Genomic DNA, 21,263 nt, shown 5'->3' on the forward strand with positions numbered 1-21,263 from the left:
AGTCCTATCCCACATTCCCCGCACACTAGAGATTCCCTCTGTGGGTGGGTCAGCTGTAAGCATTCTAGGACTTGCTAATCCATTGGCGTTTCCCAAGGGAAACTGTATTAGAACAGAGAACACAATATCACAGAGCTGCCCCACATGCTTTATGTAGGAAGATCTTATCACCTCAAAGTTGAGCTGCGCCCATTATGTGTATTCTAATCCTTTACCATATATTAGCCCTGGAAGGGGGCCAAATAAGTCTCACAGCTGAGGTATGATGGCCCTGTGCTGTCTCATCAAATATATTTCTCCCCATTCCCCACATGAGAACAAGAGTCCAGAATGTGCGTGACTTGGGAACAAATGTTGTCTCAAGTATCATCAGCCTGGCAAGCTGCAGAGCTGCGGACTTATTTTATCCCGGCTGGATTTGCGACAGATGCTTCCATGCGAAAGCCATCTCTGAACGGTCGTAAGGTCACATAGTTGCCTACCTAAGACTGTCAGTACAAGCCAGTTGCAAACCAAGGGTAGATGTAAACAAAAAAGTGACTGACAGGAATGTACATCTGTTGAGTCAGTCACTGACAGTAAATGACATTTTCTGAGTCCCAGATACCAGCTAGGCCTATGAGTCAGGTGTGTTAAGGAGACTCATATTTTTGGTCATTCTTAGACTTACGAAATATATATTTCTGGAATCTCTCACTCTGGTGGCATAATCTGAGACTTTCACCAATATATCATGTCATATATAGTACTTCATTACACATCACCTAAAGTGACATGTGTGAGCCAAATTGACTGTTACTAGCGACCTTTGGATCCTCCACCTATCTAATCTAAAGCTGGAAGCATTCTGTTTGAGGTAATTTTGGATACCTTCAAAGGTTTGAGTGGGGTGCTAGATCTGTGATAGGTCATTCACACATGTCAGTCATCATTTGATGTTGCAGTTAGGCATCCTGCCAGGAGCATGCATGTGTGAACCAAGCCTTAGTGACTGCTCTCCTAGACAAGAGCATGCATGGGGAACAGATGCTGCTGGAGTCCAACTCCCATACGCTCCACCCAACACAGCCAAATGGTCAGTGGTGATGGCCCACAGGTTCCCTAACCCTTGACTAGAGCTGCTTCTTGTCCAAAAATGGCCTCTCAGCACATTAAAAGCATGTGTGAGTGGGCTGTGTGGAAGTTGTGGGTATGCCTGATGGACACATTCTCCACTGGTTATGCATTTGCTGACTGTGGGGAAGTGCCTTAAGTGTGAGAAGGTGTCCCACATGTGAACTGATTTATGTGCATTGAGCTTTTCCATCAGTGGTGGATTCTGGATAAGTGGGTTTGTCAGTGGGATTGGGGCAATATGTGTTTTTAACAAAAGCGGTAGTTCTTTGGAAATCTATTATCAGGAGAACTTAGCAGAAGATTCTAAACGTGTAACGTAAACAGTGGCAGATTTGGAGGTACCTGTAGTAAATGTAGAAGTGGGGCTCTGTGTGGTTGACGAGACCCTGAGTATACCGGTATATATCATTACCTCAGAGATGTGACTACAAACAATTTGTGTGTGGTAGAAATGTTGAAGAAAACATTTATAATTTCTATGACTAAATTTTCTTTCATTTTGTTTCTTTAAATGATGTTCATTTTTGGATGAAGAGAAGTGTTTTCTTTTTATCTTTCTATGTGCATAATTTATTAGAAACGGAAAACACTCCGTCGCGTTCGTTTAGGTGAGTGGATAGGGCCCCCTGAAATGGGATGCATGCTCAGTCACATGGACGATAAATCTACTACAGTCATACCTTGGGTTAAAGTTGCTTCAGGTTGAGCGTTTTTGGGTTGCGCTCCAAGGCGACCTGGAAGTAACGGAATGGGTTACTTCTGGGTTTCGTCACTCACGCATGGGCAGACACTCAAAATGACATCATGTGCATGCGCAGACGCAGGTTGCGTTCTGCTCAGGATGTGAACGGGGCTCCGGAATGGATCCCGTTCGCATCCAGAGGTACCACTGTACTGTAGAAAGAGTTGTCTATAACAGCCAGGTGGAGACAAACTTGGGAAGCTGAAAGGTGATGTTCGACTGTTTTACTCGGAGTTGACCCACTGAAATTAATGAGCTTGACTAAAGTTAGGTCCATTAATTTCAATGGCTGTACTCTGAGTAAAACTCTCACCCAACATTGTTTATGGGGCTTTGGCTGGAGGCGACACAGAAACTATGTTTAGAGAGGGTGAGCGGGAAAGAATGCCATCTTCTTACGTCATCGTTTATAAGCTTAGCTGACAGTGCCAAGTGCCATTCCTGTCCCCCTGACTGGATTATTATTTTAGATTATGGACTCCAGATTTGGGATTGTTGGGCTTTGCTGCCACAGTCTTTGCCCTACTCTGGGCAATCGTGCCTCTCGTGTGTGTGCTCACATTATCTGTCCTGTCTTGCCAGCAGTTTCACTGTGACGAAAGCACATTGCTGACACACCCATGCTAATGTTTTGTCACAGCTGCTCTTCTGTCTCTTATTGCTCTGCCTTGTATCTTGGCTGGTCCCCCGATGCCTTCTCCTGCCCGCACTTGCCAAGATGTGTGCTGCCGTCAGAGGCAGATTTTGGTAATCTCTTGTAATATGGTGCCCTGTGAAAGCCGAACATTTGACACCCTCAAATGGATATTCTCAAATTTGCGTCTTCTGAGCTCGGTGCCCTGTGTGTGGGGAACTACCTAAATTTGGCATTGCTGCTTTGTTCTGTGCCAGCAGTTCTTAAATCATTTTCAAGCCTAATGTAATGTGTACTACAGTAGTCTAGTTAAGAGCCAGGACATCACATGCAAAGTTCTGGTACAGAAATTACGGCTGCTTTAAACCACCTGACTTGGAGAGTGTTATCACAGGAATAATTATTATTCTTATTTATATCCCGCCCATCTGGCTGGGTTTCCCCAGCCACTCCGGGCGGCTTCCAACAAAATATTAAAATACAATGGTCTGTTAAACATTAAAAGATTCCCTAAAGAGGGCTGTCTTCAGATGTCTTCTAAAAGTCTGGTAGTTGTTTTTCTCTTCGACATCTGGTGGGAGGGCGTTCCACAGGGCGGGTGCCACTACCGAGAAGGCCCTCTGCCTGGTTCCCTGTAACTTGGCTTCTCGCAGCGAGGGAACCGCCAGAAGGTCCTAGGCGCTGGACCTCAGTGTCCAGGTATACTGGACGGAGGCAGTTTAGGAAGAACAACTTGAGGGCTTTGACTTGCCCATTGCAACTTCATCACCCTATCTATGTGGCAATGGTTCAGCCATCCCCTACCCTCCAACGTTTCTCCTATGAAAGTAGGGATGTCCTATTCAATACTACTACTATTAACTTTATTTATACCCCACCTATCTGACTGGGTTGCTGCAGCCACTCTGGGTGGCTTCCAGAATATATAAAAACATAATCAAACATTTAACATTAAAAAACCTTCCCACTACAGGGCTGCCTTCAGATGTCTTCTAAAGGTTGTATAGTTACTCATCTCCTTGGCTAAGGAGTCATGTACCATATTTTTCATCCCATAGGACGGTCCGTCCCATAGGATGCACCTAGTTTTTTTTGGGGGGGGGAAATAAAGGAAATTCCCCCCTTTATTTCCCCCCCAAAAGCAGGTCGGGGAAACCGAACCAGGTTGAGGAACAGCGGGATGGCGGCGCTGCGCCTCCCTGCCGTCCCCCGAGCTCGTGGGGCTGGCCCATGTCTGCCTGGCGCGGGGGGCGCTCTGCTTCAGGGCGCCCCGCCCGCCGGGCAGCAGGCTGCTATCCGCAGTGTGGGGAGCCTTGCGGGGAACTCCTGCAAGGCTCCCCACGCTGCGGATGTCTGCTGGGCACAGGGGGCGCTCTGCTTCAGGGCGCCCCTCACGCTGGGCGGCAGGCTGCTATCTGCAGTCTAGACAGCCCTGCGGGGCCTCCCACAGGGCTGCCTAGGCTGCGGATGTCTTCCTGAAGCCTGGAGGGCGAGAGGGGTCGGTCCGCACTGACCCCTCTCGCTCTCCAAGCTTCAGCAAAAGCCTGCATTCGCCCCATAGGACGCACCCAGATTTCCCCTTCATTTTTGGAGGGGAAAAAGTGCGTCCTATAGGGTGAAAAATACGGTAACTCTATGAGCAATGAAAATAGGGACATTCTGCCATACCCTCCAACATTTCTCTGATGAAAATAGGGACATCCTAAGGAAAAGCAGAACATTATGGGATCAAATCAGAAACCAGGACAGCGTCTGTAAATCTGGGACTGTCCCTGGAAAAGAGGGACACTTGGGGAGTCTGAGATTTTATTGAAAGTTTTCAACATACAATAGAATAAAAACTAAACTAAACTAGATAAAAGCAGAGAAGAAAAAAATGAGAGAGAGAGGGAGGAAGAGAACGAAGAAAGAAAATAGGAGGGAAAAGACAGACAGAGAAAAATAAAATACATTAAAGAGCCCTCTATCAGGGGTAGATCTTAACCCTATTCTCACACAAAAGGGCGTGGACCCTCCCAGCTTTCACCTGGCCATTTCCATTTCTTCCCAGCCTTCCACCCTCAGAGGTCTTCCCTTCCTTCATCAGTCACATACCCGCCAACATTTCTCGGATGAAAATAGGCACGTCCTCATTCTACAATGATAATTTTACTATTTATACCCCACACATCTTACTGGTTGCCCCAGCTGCTCTAGGCAGCTTCCAACATATATAAAAACATAATAAAACATTAAACATTAAAAAACCTCAACAACTTCCCTATACAGGATTGCTTTCTGACTGATTGGGGATCAGAAAACTCCATACCCTTCAACATTTCTCCAATGAAAGTAGGGATGTCCTAAGGAACAGTGGGATATTCCGGGATCAAATCAGAAACCAGAAACAAACAAACAAACAAACAAACAAACAAACAAACAGGAGCTCTGGGAAAATGATTACATGTAGTTAGATCAACAAGAGTGAGAAAATATCAAAAGCAACCTCTGCCCTCTCAAACTGGATAAGCCTAATGAAAATGTGAGTCAATAGGTTTTCAAATTGCCTATGTCGCTTACTCAAATCTCTCCCACGAGACTGCCACCATGGAAATACTGCAAGCCAAAGTAGCAAGTTCTGCCTGTTTTATGGCTGTTGCAATTCATTCTGCATTTAAAAAAAGCAAAGCAAAGAAGCAATGATACAATTTTTGGTGACTTTTGACCATGCCAAATATCCTGAGGGGAAGAACCAGAACAGAGAGGGTCTTTTTTAAGTGGGTCTCCGGAGACTTCTTTAGTACAGTTCAGTGTGGATTATTTATACTTTGTAAAGTGTTTCACTTTGTTATTGCATTGCCCTTAGCTTTTATTGCCCTTTTATTGCCTGGAGTAGAGGGTTTTATGCTGGCTTTGCAGTTTTAAAGGGGTCATTTCCACCTCCATTTTTTTAAGCTCCCAAGAGATTCTCTCTCTCTTCCTCCATTCCCCTCCACCTCTTCTCAGCAAGTGCAATTTGATACTTGGTCCAACATAAAAATAGGTTTGGCCCTTAGAGACTGAACAGACATAGGCATAGCTGTGAAAATTAGTTAACAATCCTTGATTAAAGTTTCGTATGTGTTCTGCAAAAAAATTAAGTAAGAAAGGAGAGCACTGAGTAATAATCTCCTTGTGTGGAAATATGAGGAAAATACCAGGCTGCTTTCTAATTAGGCCCAAACTACACAGTACATGCAAACATGTGTAATGGGAGCCTGGGGAGCCTTTTTTACACACACAAAACTGGAAGGAGGATATTTGCAGCAGGGGAGGGATGTCTAGGCTTAATCATTTTCCTGTACAGTGGTGCCTCGCAAGACGAAAAGAATCCGTTCTGTGATTCTCTTCGTCTAGCGGTTTTTTTGTCTTGCGAAGCAAGCCCATTGACGGATTAGCGCTATTAGCGGCTTTTAGCAGCTTATCGGCTTATCAGATCAGCTGATAAGCGGCTTAGCGGCTTAGAAAAAGGGGGGGAAGGAAAAAACCCCCGCAGGAACTCGCAAGACATTTTCGTCTTGCGAAGCAAGCCCATAGGAGATTCGTTTTGCGAAGCACCTTCAAAACGGAAAACTCTTTCGTCTAGCGAGTTTTCCGTCTTGCGAGGCATTCGTTTTGCGGGGCACCACTGTATATTGTTTCTGTGCTCCTAGTTCCTCCACCCTCAAGCAGCTCCTCCCTAGCAGTTTCAAATGTATGTGTTTGAAGCTGTGTGTATGTGTGTGTGTAGCACAGAGCAATTTAGGGCTAAGAATTGGTGGGTGGAGAAAATGTTAAGCACCCCTTCTAGGCACACTCCTAACAAAGAAGCGTTTCCTGAAAGTGCTGGGAGGGAGACTACTGGGATTTGTTGCATACCCTCTGTGACATTAACATATGAGAGTGCTGGAGGTGGAATAGTTAAACAAGTTACCCAATCAGGACCCAGGGGGTGGAGTCAGAGGGACTATAAAACCAGCTCTGGGAGGGGCAAAAGGAGGAGTTCGTTGGGAGTTGGGTGGTTGGTTGGAGTGGGAGTGGATTAGGATAGAGTTTGTGGGTAGGTTGAGTTAGTGTAGCGAAATAAGCTGAGTCAGGAACAGTTAGGGGCTAGGAAGACAAGTAAATATCTGAGAGGTGGTTTAGTGAGTGAGAGCAGGTAGCGGAAGTTATAGGTCTGGATAGGCACCCCATGATTGTAATGGACTGATACCGTTTATGACACGCTTGTTAAACTGCAATAAATAAACAGAAGTTTATGTTCCAATTTAACCCTGACTGGACTCAGTATTGTACCAGGTAGGGCCTGGATGGTGGCAGCGAGAAATAAAGTGGTGGCACAGAGATCAATAGACGGTGAAACGTCCGGGGACTCTGTGTCATCGCCACACCCTCCAAGTGTCCTGATTTTCCAGGGACAGTTCTGGAATTACAAAAGTCATTCTGGCTTCGGATTTGATCATGGAATGTCCCTATTTCCCCTGCCAGTGTTGCTGCCGTCGAGCTCAGGGGGGAGGATGAGGCGGCACTTGTCCTGAGAGACGACTGCTGTGGCTGTGAGCATCCTGTTGCCTCTCCATGGCCACTGCTGCTGGCTGCCTCCCTTGGGCAGCTCATCACAGTTGCTGGAGATTGGGTGAGGAGGGGGAAAGGCTGCTGCCACTGAGGTCCAAGGCAGGAAGAAAGGGCGCGCAGAGCGCAATTAAAAATAATAATTGTGCATTTGCGTCTAATCTTCCCTCTTTCTAAAATTTGTGTGCGCTTCTCTTTTTGTAATTTTACCAAAGAATAAAATAAAATTGGGATTAAGGGGTTTTCTCTGGACAGTGGAGGGTGTGTGCGCTCTGTCCTGTTGGTGTGGTGGTGCCACTCACCCTTTTTCTGATAGGAAATGCTCGGGGTGGTGGTGATGTGGGGTAAAGAGGGTCAGAAAGCTGAGAGTCCAAGGTCACGAGAAGCAAAAAGCAGCAAGGTCTGGCCAGGAATGACAAACGTTGTATCCAGCAACTGACTGAGGCTGGAAACCCTGCTTATGAAAGCTGGATGCAGCTGCTTCACATCAGGAGCAAAAAGGCTGTTCAGTAGCAGGGGGAGTCACCCTGCCTCTGATTCCTTCAGGCTGCTGCTCAGCAAGTGAAGCTGATTCGTGGCCCATGACACTATCCCCCACCCCAAGGCTGGGTGCCAGCTTATGGGGTTACCAATGGTGGAACTGCTGGACCAACTGGGGACATGCAAGGCATCTTCCCATGAGTGTTCCTCAGGGCCATAGCCCTTTGAGTCTTCCAAATACTGGAAGCACTGTCGCCATTGACGGGAGTCAAAATTTGTGCCTCTTCAAATTCTGGTTACCCTTCCACCAGGATGGGCCACGGAGAGGGAGCATCCGGTTGGTGCATAGTGGCAGGGGCCATAGGGATGAGCAAGGCGTGGTGGATGGAAAACCAAATGTACCTTGTAGGAAGCTGGGAGCTTGTCCGGGTAGACCATCTGGTTGATCACAACCTCCACAGGAAAGGGACCGAGGAACCGGGGCCCCAGTTTCCATGAAGGATGGGCAGATGCTGGGTGGAGAGCCAGACCAAGCCAGCCCCCCCCCCAGCCTGCTGATGTTGGTCAGTGAAATGCTTGTAATCATCCATTGCCTGTTGGAACTGCTCGCAAAGAACCTGGTGAATGGCCCGCAGCTCCTGCAAAATCTGATCTGCCACCGAAGTGTGGAAGGAGATGATGGCAGGGAGAAGAAGCAGGGGTGGAACCCATAGTTGGCAAAGAACGGGGACAGGAATGTCAAAGTGTGGAGAGCATTGTTACAAGAGAATTCAGCCACCAGGAGCGAGATCCAGTTGTCCTGATGGAAGTTGACAAAGCACTGCAGATACTGTTCCAGGATCTCATTTATGTGCTCTGTTTGCCCATCCGATTGAGGGTTGTAGGCAGAGGAGAGATGGAGCTGCATCCCCCAACCCTTCAGAAGGACCCACCAAAAGTGCAGTGTTAATTGTGGTCCTCTATCGGACACGCAACGCTGCGGCAGGCCGTGCAAGTGAAACACCTCCCTCAAGAATAGGTCGGCAGTTTCTTGGGTCAAGGGGAGGCAAGTGCTAGGGACAAAATGCACCATCTTGGTCAAGGTATCCACCACTACCAAAATGGTAGTCACACCTTGAGATTGAGGCAAGTCCATGATAAAGTCCAGGGAAATGGTCTACCAGGGCCGTTTAGGTAGAAGATGTCCTGCTGGTTTGCCAGGGATGTCTTTAGCCTGACAGACAGGGCAGAAGGCCACATATTGCTCCACCTCAACCCAAAGATGAGGCCACCAAAAGAAGAGTTTTGAAGCATCTGAAGTACCCTGCCGGAAGACTGTCATGGCATAACCGCAAAACATTCCCCACAGTGGACCAGGAAGCACATAACGGTTCCAAAACTGCAACAGGTCCTGGTGCGCCGTCCAATAGTGAGGCGTGTGTCCAGTCCGGTCAGACAATTCTTGCCACTGGTGCTGCACATAGACGTCCTGCTGTTGCTCCTCCCGCAGCTCCCACAGAAAGTTTCCATGAACCTGGCCCATAGCAAAGATGGCAGGAGGCAAGATTGTGGCCGTATGTAATGCATCATCAGACCGCTCATACTCCAGCTTCGCTGTTTCTAGCTTCTGGAAATATAGGTGACATTAAAATCGAAGAGGAAGAACTGGGACTAGTGGATCTGGTGGTGACTCAGGTACTTGGCTGACTGGAGATGTTCTAGGTTCCCAGGGTCCGTCTGAACTTCAGCTGGATAATGGGTCCCTTGCAACAAATGACGCCATGTCTCAAAGGCCACGTTAATAGCCAATTGTTTTTTGTCCCAAATGCCATAATTCCGCTCTACTAGTTGAAGTTTTCAGGAGTAGTACCCACAGGAGAAGAGAACCGAAGACTGTGGGTCAGCCTGTGGGCGCATTGGTCAAGCCGAAGGGCATTCCAGTGTACTCAAAGTGCCCATATTGTGTCCTAAACACTGTCTTCAATTCATCACCCTCACGGGTGCGCAACCAGCCAAGGTTTTTTTTTTGGGGGGGGGGTTACTTGCCTGGAGGCAGAGTCTGTATGGAAGGTTGAGTCCAGTCCCAAGGTGAGGAATATCTCGGTTCACATAGTCAGACAGTCCAGGGGTCAAGAAAGCCGAGAGTCCAAGGTCATGAGCAGCACAGTCTGGCCAGGAACGACAAATGTTGTTTCCAGCAACTGACTGAGGCTTAAGAAAACTGGAACCAGCTGCTTCACATCAGGAGCAAGAAGGCTGAGGGAGTAGCAGGGGGAGTCTCTCTGCCGTCTGCTCCTTCAGGCTGCTGCTCAGCAGGTGAAGCTGATTCCTCGCTCATGACACCTGTTTTCAGCTGAGGAATGTTGAAGGGTACAGTGATACCTCAGGTTACATACGCTTCAGGTTACATACGCTTCAGGTTGCAGACTCCGCTAACCCAGAAATAGTGCTTCAGGTTAAGAACTTTGCTTCAGGATGAGAACAGAAATCGGGCTCCGGCGGCACGGCAGCAGCAGGAGGCCCCATTAGCTAAAGTGGTGCTTCAGGTTAAGAACAGTTTCAGGTTAAGAACAGACCTCCAGAACAAATTAAGTTCTTAACCCAAAGTACGACTGTATGTTGTTGTTCTTGGCATTCATCTATATCGGGAGGCATTGCAGGAGTGTGCCTACGGAGGATGAAGTCAAACTGTTGCAAAGTTTGGTAGCAGTGGCTATAGAGACCAATATGGGAGAGACATGTTTGTTGCTGCTGGGGCAGATGCAGCATGAGATTTTATGAGGTGCCAAACTAGCCAGCTTTATTTGGGGTGGAAAGTGCCTTTTGTAATTCTGTCTCAAGCAGGAGAACGTATTGGGCTGGCCCTGTATACCCCCTGGGTATACCTGGGAATAACCTACAATAAATTCAATGGGGCCGACTTCAGAGAACGCATATATACATTCTCACCTTCATGGAAACCCTATGCCAAAGGCCAAGCCGCAGAGTTTCATGACTGAGTAGGGAACTAGTCGGGACTTGCCCCTATCCAAACCCCAAACTTCTTACTTTAGCTTTAACGAACACCTCCCCAATCACATATCCTTTTACAAAATGGTGTGTTTGTGAAGTAATCTCAATAGCTCTTTTTCTTTCAAAGTAGTGTACCTCTTTGCTTGAGAGTTGAGGCAGACAATGTGACTTTGCAGAAGGAATATGTGTAGTTGCAACCACATTCTCTCTTCCCGCCCCCTGTGGTGCTGTTTACTTTGGCAGGAGTACAGTCCTTGCTCTGGTTTGGCACTTGAATTGTCATGGTGACATAGCAAGTGTCCCTCTTCCCACACCCCCATCGATAGAAACAAGTATCACTCACAATAGGATTAGGTTTTCTATCAGACAGCACAGTGGTTTGTAGACTTTCTACTTCCAGAGGACCCTGAATGTACAGTTTGCCGAGGAATCCATGTATGTTGAAGAAGATTATGGAGCAGGTTCTGGGTATTTGGCCTGTTCATGTGAAATGTCAAGCAGGGATACTGGATCTCATACTTGCTCTGTGTGAATGGAGAACCCCCAATTCTCAACTGTGATTTCAGGGTATCATTATAACCTTGCCTTCTCTCACCCACCGACTTTTTAAATACAGCGGTGCCTCGCAAGACGAAATTAATTCGTTCCGCAAGTTTTTTCTTCTTGCGAGTTTTTCGTCTTGCGAAGCACGGTTTCCCATAGGAATGCATTGAAAATCAATTAATGCGTTCCTAGGGAAACCGCCTTCAGACCAGGTCCGGGGACAGTCTGTCCCCCGACCTCTTCTGAAGGCTGGGGGGGGGGGAAACAAGGGCTTTTCTTCCCACTGCCAGCCTTCAGAAGGCAGTTCTGAAGGCTGGCGGTGGGAAGAAAAGCCCTTCTTCCCACCTCCCGCCCCGCAAGCTCCGGGGACAGGAGGGCTTTGCTGCTGACCGCCAGCATTTTAAAAGCCCCTGTTGTCCCGGGGCGATTTTAAAATGCTGGCGGGCGGGAGAAAAGCCTCTGCTGTCCCGGGGAGATTTTAAAATGCTGGGGGTCGGCAGCGAACGCTTCGCTCCCGCCCGCCAGCATTTTAAGATCGCCCGGGGCAGCGGAGAAGTCTCCGCTGTCCCGGGAAGGCAGGCGGGGGGGAGCAAAGACTTTTGCCCCCCGCCGGCCTTCAGAAGAGGTCCAGGACCTCTTCTGAAGGCCGGCTGTGGGCGAAAGTCTTTGCTCCCGACCGCCAGCAATTTAAAACAGGTCCCCGGAGATTTCCCTATGGGCTTTCGTCTTGCAAAGCAAGCCCATAGGGAAATTCGTCTTGCGAAGCGCCTCCAAAACAGAAAACCCTTTCGTCTTGCGGGTTTTCCGTCTTGCGAGGCATTCGTCTTGCGGGGCACCACTGTAGAGGAAATTCATTCACTTGGACCCTTCCTGCCTGCAGCATAAAACTGAGGCACAGCTTTTACCGCCTAATCTGATTTGTGTGACGACGAGGTTTCTAACATATTGATATATGATATATCTCAGAACTGTTAGACGTGACTGGAAGGGAAGTAGAAGCAGAATACTGAGAAACTTTTCTCCTGTGCATGAGATTTCATCAGTTCTTCAGGTAAAGGCATCTCTCCCCAAAATCCCCAAAGTGTGTCTCTCTCAAAATCAACATGAGAAGCAATACTGGCAAGATCTGTACATTTGTTTCAAAATACAAAGGAATTTGTATTTGCCTTTGAATCTCATATCAATGTAGTTTTATCAGCAAAAGAATAGCAAGGTGTTTTACTGATAGCTATATTTCACATTTCTAGTTAGTCAAGAAGCCTAAGTGAAAAGGCATGAAATAAATAGTCAAGCAGATAGTAGAAAGCTGACCTTTCTTCATGAGGTCAAGTAGCTTTATTGTGATTTAACACTACAATACAGTAGATATCCATAAAAAACTCTATAGTGTATATAAATTATTCCTTCCATTCAGCTTTTTTTTTTTTAAATGTCCATTACAACTTTGGTACAATGTGGTTTTATTATATTTTTTTAAATACTTTTCGCTTCACAAACTCAACACAAAGTACAAAACTAATCTGAATTAGGGATATTATAATCTACACAGTGGTGTTCAGTGGTAGGAAAAAATCTTACCTCAATGATTTCATGTCACTAGCTAAGCTATAAAGGCAGACCTAGCAGACATGACAAAAATATGCACCATTAACCAGCGAGAACAACTTATTACATTTTGTTGTTGTTTTTACATATTTCCAGCAGCACTGACTCTATGCCCTCAACTGATAACTCTTGTTGTGTTCCTCATTTCGTTTGAAGGCCATGAGATAGTTGTCATTAAAAAAACAAAACAAAAAAACCAGCTACCTTTTATATATTGGTACTAAGGATTCACAGTTTCAGTACTTGACTTGCCATCCAGCATTGTTAATATTCGCACAGTTTGTCCTGCAGTTGGCAGAGATAACTGGTGGAACATTATTAGAAGGACAGTGTTGTGCAATCAATCGGAGATTATTCTGTGGGGAAGGAGGTATGACATTACAGTAAACAGGCATTCCAGTGGCTGTAAGTGTTCCTTGACCTGATTGATTAGGTAGCATGAGTGGCTGTTGATACGACTGTTGTGGCAGTCCTTGAGAACCCTGGGTCATTGGCACCTAAAAGACAAGAAGCAAATTTAGGGTCTTCATACTCATCTCTAAAATTCCTAACAAGCTTTCTTTCCTTCTGTCTTGTTTTCTTTCATAATTGGTCTCCACCTTTGACTCATGACTGTTCCAGTTCTATGAAATGCCCGGTCTTTAGACTGGTGCGCACGCTAGTTCACCATTAGCTGAAGAATTTAAGAAGTGCACATATTGTTTCCCGTATGCTTGGGCTGACAGGTAGGGAGAAGGAAGCAGAAGAGACGGGAAATTGAACGTGTATTGATATACAGTGCTGAGCTGAGCTGATTAAAATGTAGTCCAGTATGTATAGATGTAATAACTCAGTTCTCTTTGCATAAGAGTTCATTCCAGAACTAATTAGTTCTGGAATAGCCCCACTGAAGTGGAAAAGACTTTCATTCATTTAGAATATGGCTTTAAAATCAGAATACTGGACTAGACATCAGTTTAGTGAACTGGTAAAGGGACCCCTGACCATTAGGTCTAGTCATGGCCGACTCTGGGGTTGCGGCACTCATCTTGCTTTATTGGCCGAGGGAGCCGGCGTACAGCTTCTGGGTCATGTGGCCAGCATGACTAAGCCGCTTCTGGCGAACCAGAGCAGCGCACGGAAACACCTTTTACCTTCCCGCTGGAGCGATACCTATTTATCTACTTGCACTTTGACGTGCTTTCGAACTGCTAGGTTGGCAGGAGCAGGGACTGAGCAACAGGAGCTCACCCCGTCACGGGGATTCGAACCGCCGACCTTCTGATCAGCAAGTCCTAGGCTCTGTGGTTTAACCCACAGCGCTACCCTAGTGAACTGGTAGAGTGTTCTAAATGGAATTGGTGCAGTTCTCTCACTGGATGGGAAAGAGTCACACAGGTGATGGTTCTACACTTATGGATTTGTCTTGAATTTTATTGTTTAGGAGATCAGGAAACAAGATCCTCCCCCTACTGAGTGTTTAGCATAGACGCAAATGAACCATTTAGGCTCTACTTTTCAGATTGTGTAATATTTCCCACCTCTGACTTCCAAAACAAATGTCTGGGGAGGTGGAATGTTGCTTGACCAGGTGATGCTATTTTGTTGGCAGTGTGACACAAAAGCAAAGCTGTAGAAGCAGAATAGCACAGAGCTATGTTTTGGTGCAGTTCTCAAATGCAGAATCAACAAATTACTTTTCAATACCTCAGTCTCCGTTATTTTGAACTTGAGAGGGGTCCAGGAAACATGCGGAGCCCAGAGAATTAAATCATGTTCTGACTTCTTCTGACATTTAAATGATAAAAAATATCAGATCCTAAATGGAGGATGCCTAACCTTCATTACCCGACGCCCTTGTCTTTTTACTGCTTGTGTAGATTGACATTATTCACAGCAGGGCTCTTTTCCCCCACCATACAATGAAAAATGAAAGGAGGCGGCGCTGGTGGTTCTGTATCTCAAATGTGGCACAAGGGCAAGAAAGGTGTTTTATCTGATGGAATGAACTTTTGTAGCTCCCAGTCAAAATGCAGAATGGAAATGTGGCGTTGACAGAATGGCTTGAAATAGGGCTGATAAGATAAATGGCCCTCAAATGTTGGTATTAAAGCCGCCAGTCAAATAACAAATACTTTTTACACATCATTTGAAAAATTACAATTAGATTCATTGGGCTCTAAACCAGAGCTTTAAACAAGGGGGAAAGGGCAGGTATTTTGCTGCTTTCCCACTTTCAGAAAAGATAATATTCGGTTAAGTTAAATGAACTAAGTTGAGTTGGAAATGCGAAACTATTTAGAAACACAGTTCTTGTTCTGTACTACAATAATTTTATTAAGCATATTTCAATATTTGTAATAGCATGTTTTTATGTGTATATTTTGTGTCAATTTTGCTGTTATTTCCTCTTGTAACAACAGAAAAAAATTATACAGATCAATTGGATTTCCAATTTATTACTTGAAGGAATTGTACGGTGGTGGTGATTTTTACTCCCAAATTTTCAGCTTCAAATAATTTTATGTAGGGACACATATGGACTTCTTATGGAATGGTAGTAGCCTTTATTTTAGCAATCCACATGCCCAAAATGAAGACATTCAATATAGATGCTTTGTACCTGATACGACGACATGGTGGGGTATTGGACCATCATGCCTTGCACCTGATTTCCCTGTTGATTATTCATTAGGTTCTGACTTTGGGGAGGCTGTTGCATTCCCATGAGTCCTTGGAACCCTTGTTGTTGATTAGGTAAGACAGACTGGTAACCTGAAAGACAGAAACGACAGTACATAGCTTCAGATGAGAGTTGCACTTCGGGAAAGGCGAACCTAGTTTGCAAAATAGGCTCATACTTCTTTCCCAGGTCCTGCAATGTCAGGGGAAAAGAAATCTATTAAAGGGGGAGAAAATAGCCATCAGCCAAAGATAACTCAACAGCAAGCGTACAGTCTTTGCTGTATTGCAGGCATGGCCAAACTTGGCCCTCCAGATGTTTTGGGAACACAACTCCCATCATCCCTAGCTGACAGGATCAGTGGCAAAGAATGATGGGGTTTGTAGTCCCAAAACATCTGGAGGGCCAAGTTTGGCCATGCTTGCTCTATGGGGTTCCTTTATTTCTTGTGGAAGACTGATAAATGTAAGTTTCTCCTAGGCATATTAAGTGGAAGCAGGGATTCCTTCAGGACAGGAGATGTAGTTACTCACTTAGAAAAATATATCTGGGTCATAATTTTAGGCTTTGGATTTCATCTTTGTGCATTATAGTGTCTTATTATTTGTAGTGTATTTTGTGTTTTCTTGAATATTCCTTGTTTGAGATGTGCATTTTTAAAAACGAAAATCACCAAGAGAAAGAATGAGGCAGATAAGGAAAATGATTAGGCAGAAAAACAACAGTTGAAGTGACACTTCTGGTCTATATGCAGACTTTTCAATTGAATTGTCAATCAGGGTGAGGTTACTTTGGGGTGGGGGGAAGTGACCTTACAATATCAATCAGAGATATATTTTTTAATATGAGGCAATCCAGTACTCCCAGCCGGATGTGCTGTACATACACAAGTCTTCAGAGAAAAGTTATTAGCTCTTGGTGGAGTGACATTTGCAGTGATTTTGTTTGCTTTCTATTTCCTTGCACAATGGAGAGATGCCTAGCAGATGATCGCCGAGTCGTGAGGTATATTGAACAACAAACTACTCATGAATAGAAATTGGGCCGCCATGACACTCATATACTTTCACATGGAAATAGCACACTATTTGCTTGCTGAAGAAACTCTTATTTGCCTGAAGTGAGCTTTTTCTCTGAGCGCCACCACAAAGTTGATAGAATGGCACTATGCATAATTGAAAACAAAAAGAGACTGAGAGAGAGACCATCACATATTAAATGATAGCAGTGCTTATGTGAAAAAGCTGTCCCTGGTTCTCTGGCTACCTATTTTAGAAGATGGCAGTATCCAGATTTAAATAATCTTCCCACCTCTCATTCATGTGCATACTTCCACAGCGCTCCTGTATTTAAACAATACAATGGGATACCTTTCTTGGAACTAAACCATGTCCCCGCATCATATTTTGGGAATAATTATCTATTTTATTCAGTTGTAATGTTTAATGTCATCACAATGTTTCGCTTGTGACGTACGGTAACATGGGTGTTGGTGTTTTCTTATGTATGGAGAAGAAGAAGAAGAGTTTGGATTTGATATCCCACCTTTCACTCCCTTTAAGGAGTCTCAAAGCGGCTAACATTCTCCTTTCTCTTCCTTCCCCACAACAAACACTCTGTGAGTTGAGTGGGGCTGAGAGACTTCAAAGAAGTGTGACTGGCCCAAGGTCACCCAGCAGCTGCATGTGGAAGAGCAGAGATGCGAACCCAGTTCACCAGATTACGAGACTACTGCTCTTAACCACTACACCACACTGGAGGGTAATGTGTGATTGGATTATATGAGAGCATATGGGATGGTGTAAAGAAGATCCTGATTTAAGATGGTCTTCTGCAGTGGTGTGCAGTGAATTTTTTCATAGGGGAATAGTTAGGGCCAGAGGCCCCAGCTTGCGAGGGCAATGGGGGGAGGGGGCGACACACACATGAACATCATGCTTCCCTTCCTAAGTCGGGCAGAAGCTTCTTGGGCTTTGGAGGTGACAGGCTTTAATACTCTAATTTACCAGGGACATTTAGGGGACTAAGTCTACTGCCCGCACACCACTAGCCTGTAGATACATTCCAGCTTGGTACATATCCATTCTAAACATCTGTGCACATAATTTGTTTCAGTGTCACTATGACCACGTTGGGATGTAACACTAAGCCAAACTAACTATGCTGCAACTATGATGTAGAATGGAAGGCGAGGGGCCCTGAATTTTGGCACTCCACAGGGCGCCGCTGAAGTGTGAGACCCCAAGTGTCAGGGGTTCAGAGACAGAGGCACAGGTGAGGGAGGAGACGGAGAGCGACGAGGAAGAATCCCAGGACAGTGAGGAAGAGGATGACAATGACTTGAGATCTTCCATGAGTCTCTCAAGTGAATCGGAGGATTCTCAGGAGGGGGCGCCCCTAGTCAGGACAAGGGGGGTCACAGGGGGGACCTGCCAGGAGCAGGGAAACCCCGAGCGGGAGTGGGAGATCGGGGCCGGCTTCCCAGCAGGAACGAAGGGAAGAGAGGGGGGTTCCCAGTGTGACACACGGAGCGGAGCAGGAAAGAGACAGGGGAAGGAGATCGGGGCAGGACGTCCTGCCGGAAGAGGCGGAGAGTAGTACAGGGAGTAGTGTAGGTGTCAAAAGGAAGGTCAGGGGTAGCGAGCGCGCGCCAAGTTCAAATGTGGAGGCGCGCGGAAATGGAGAAAGCCCGGAGGAGGAGCCTAGCCCCAAAGCACGAAGGAGGGGGGGAACAGGCATCTGAGGAATCCGCTTCAGGAGAGAGCAGGAGGGCAGGAACCCAGGGGGGCAGAAAGACCCTGCGGAAAAGGAAAGACAGGAAGAGGTGGTCTAGCACAAGCCTCTTAAGTTGGTGTAGAGGCGGGAGCGAGTCAGAGGGGACTTCAAATGTCTGACGTTAGAGACGCGGGGATGCGCGCCTCGGTTGTGGAACCAATAATGAACTGCAATAAACATCCTTGTATATAAGAAGAGCTTGGCGTTGGTCTTCTGTGAGCTGAGACCTGAGGCAGCCTCTGACACCAAGGTTCACCACTACACTGGGCTGAGTATAGAAGAAAGATGAAGTTGGAACTAGGACAGTCCTCCACCAGTTTCAGCCTTAAGAACGTTCTTTGCTTGCCACAAAGTGTATTACTGATGCCATTTAGGAGGCAGGCGTAAGGCACTAGCCAATCGGAACTACACTGGTTCTTCTACATTAGGGGTTGACAAGGTTGACCTCACCTGGGCTGGTTCACTCCAGCAGAGATCTCTCTCTGTGGGCTGGATCGCATGTGTGAGTGCGCGTGTCCGCGATTTCTGGTGCCACGGAAGCGAGTCCCTGCACCGCGCTGGTTTAGCACAGTGCGCGGGGATTCACTGAGTGGGTGGCTCAGTTCGGGGGCGGCTCGTGGGCCGGATAAACAATCTCCATGGGCTGCTTGTGTCCTATGGACCTTAGGTTGCCGACCCCTGTTCTGCATGCCTATTTTTAGGTAGCCTAGATATAAGTATGGTAAGGAAAGGACGGGGCAAAATGGAAAGGCAGGATGGAACTTATTCAAAGTACTTATATGTTTCAGGAAAAACTGGCAGGGTATAGTGGAAGACGCAGAAGTATGAAACAGGTTTTCCTCCATGCTTTTTGCTGTTCCTCATTAGCTTTCATACTACATCTAGTGTACTCCTTGAAAGCCTCTTTACTATTCCCCGAGTACATACATACAGGGCTTATTTTCCAACGGCAGCACACATCAGATGAACCACCCTATTACCGCAAGCTCTGGGGCCTCTTTACTGCAATTATATCATCCTCCATGTTATATCTGCTACAAAGACAGGGTGTCTCTCCCCCCCCCCTTAATCAGGACAAACATGAGACACATTGTTAAATGGCCAGAGAAATGAGCCGTGCATGGATTTTCAATGAGTGCCTCCGAGGAAAAAGGGAGCATTGGATTTCCCGTGTAAATGGACGAGGCTGTCATCTTATTGAGGTAATTCTCTGAACTTTTATGATCCGTATCACTATGCAGACAGTCAGAAAATTTAAAGCATTCCCAGAGGGAGCGTTGCTGTATGAAAGGCTCACCACTGTTTTAATTTCTTAATGAGCCTGTGGTGCTTAAGAGACAAAGCACAGCAGTTGCACACCTCTGCCAGCCATGTAACCCAGGAGTGTAATTAAAATAGGTTTGCTGCTTTCATTATCTCAATCTAGATCCTTTTGCAAATAACAAGTCTATGTTGGAAGGGCTAGGCTCCCCTTCCTCTTCTAGATTTAGCTTTGGAGGCAAATGTCAGCCCAAAATCCCAGGCCTGAATTCTGCTTTCCTTTAAGATAAAGGATTTTACTGGCCTTTGCAGACTAGCAGACTTAGCTTTGACTTTAGCCCTGGGGCAGATTCTGAGGCTTTTTAATCTATTCATATAAATGTCCATGCCACAAAACAGTAAAATCCCTCTCCCTCAAGTCTAAGTGGCTTAGGAAAAGATAACCCATTGTCAAGAGTGAGTTACAATTTTTAGTACCATCTGTCACCATGGCCTTCAGAAATACTCCACAAGTACCGAAGCATTGCAGGGCCTCTGGTTTCTTCCACTTACAAGTGCCCACCACACAAGCCTCGCGTAAGTCATTCTATACAAATGTGCTATATTCTTGCCTAACACATCCCCAATTATATTGCTCGTTTTCCTTCCTTGGAACAAGCCATGGGGCCATGAACACCATGAACAGAGGGACTCCTTCTTAGCCCCCTTTTGCCAGAGTATTGCTCCAGGCACCTGTGATCCAGATTATGATGCCATCATTGGGATGTTCCCAAACTGCACTGTATATACATGTTACTGTATATACATGTTAGGTCCTTCTGACAGTAGCCATATGGCAAAACCCATTTTCACTAGGATTTATTTAATACACAAAACAAGATACACACAGCCTTCAGTGCTCAAAACACTGTAAATGTTGTTTCTCTAAGAGAAGGGTGGGGAACTTTGGGCCTGGGGGGTCAAATGCAGCCCCCGTTCTCTCTCTCACCAGTGTTGTATTTATGGTGTCTGCTGCCCCTGGGCAGAAGAAAGTTGCCATTGCTCCACTTTGAATAATAAAACCTGCATGTGAATATAGGAAGCTGTGATCATACATCCCTCCATTTTTAGCTCTGCAGGGTTTACATCATGAGTAAAGCGTGCTTCCCAGAGGACACAGCACCAAACACGTGCATTACAACCCCATCGCAGCAGCGAGAGGGTGGGACACAAGCAAAGGTGCAGAGGACAAAAAAGCCCTTCTTACCAGGAGCAGCCTATGTGTGTGGAAGGAAGGCTCAGTGAAAAGCTTGCTTTTGCAGTGAAGATTGATGAGTGCGAGGAGAGCAGCAAAGGTGCACGAGAGAATGTGGAACAAAGTAGCAGCGATACCTGTTCTGAACACAACTCCCCTCCCTTCTATCCCCGGCTTTGCCAGTGTGCTTTCTCATTCTCTGCCCCAGAGAGGTTCTGCTGAACGTGGTCCAGCTCCTCTTTCAGAGTGGGGACAGGAACTATCCTTGGCTGGTGCAGCAAGTTTATTTCCACCTCCTCACCAACAACCCATGAGACCGTTCTGGCAGCAGCTGGTTCCAGGGCCTTGTCCGAGCTTTTTGGGGAGACACTGACTCCTCAAATTACTTGCCCAGGGCAACTGCCCAGTTTGCACTCCCCTAATTACGTCTTTAGGGACGTGGGTGGGGCTGTGGGTTAAACCACAGAGCCTAGGGCTTGCCGATCAGAAGGTCAGCGGTTCGAATCCCTGCGGTGCTGTTGCTCAGTCCCAGCTCCTGCCAACCTAGCAGTTTGAAAGCAAATCAAAGTGCAAGTAGATAAATAGGTCCTACCTTCTCGGCCAATAAAGTGAGATGAGCACTGCAACCCAAGAGCCGGTCACGACTGGACCT

General features: G+C 46.3%; 2 protein-coding genes across 39 annotated transcripts in view; one reads left to right on the forward strand and one right to left on the reverse strand.

Moving 5' to 3' along the window:
- The window catches only part of LOC310689984 (uncharacterized protein), a 94,994-nt gene that overhangs the window by 41,939 nt on the left and 31,792 nt on the right, over window positions 1-21,263 (forward strand). For 3 of the 15 annotated variants that reach the window (XR_014517736.1, XR_014517737.1, XR_014517738.1), the window contains exon 3: window positions 12,042-12,126. The exons of the other annotated variants lie outside the window; for them this stretch is intronic. The gene's annotated coding sequence lies outside the window, so the exon portion shown is untranslated. The remainder of the gene's footprint in view (window positions 1-12,041; window positions 12,127-21,263) is intronic. 15 annotated transcript variants of the gene reach the window in all.
- ARPP21 (cAMP regulated phosphoprotein 21) overlaps window positions 12,374-21,263 on the reverse strand; it is a 249,595-nt gene continuing 240,705 nt past the window's right edge. For all 24 annotated transcript variants that reach the window (XM_083468012.1, XM_083468009.1, XM_083468020.1 and 21 more), the window contains 2 exons: window positions 15,283-15,434; window positions 12,374-13,177 (listed from right to left, as the gene is read on the reverse strand). In XM_083468012.1, the coding sequence (XP_083324138.1) occupies window positions 12,917-13,177; window positions 15,283-15,434 (413 nt within the window). In that variant the 3' untranslated portion in view covers window positions 12,374-12,916. The remainder of the gene's footprint in view (window positions 13,178-15,282; window positions 15,435-21,263) is intronic.

Source organism: Podarcis liolepis (assembly GCF_965112155.1).
Source record: "Podarcis liolepis genome assembly, chromosome: 12".
Lineage (NCBI taxonomy): Eukaryota > Metazoa > Chordata > Lepidosauria > Squamata > Lacertidae > Podarcis > Podarcis liolepis.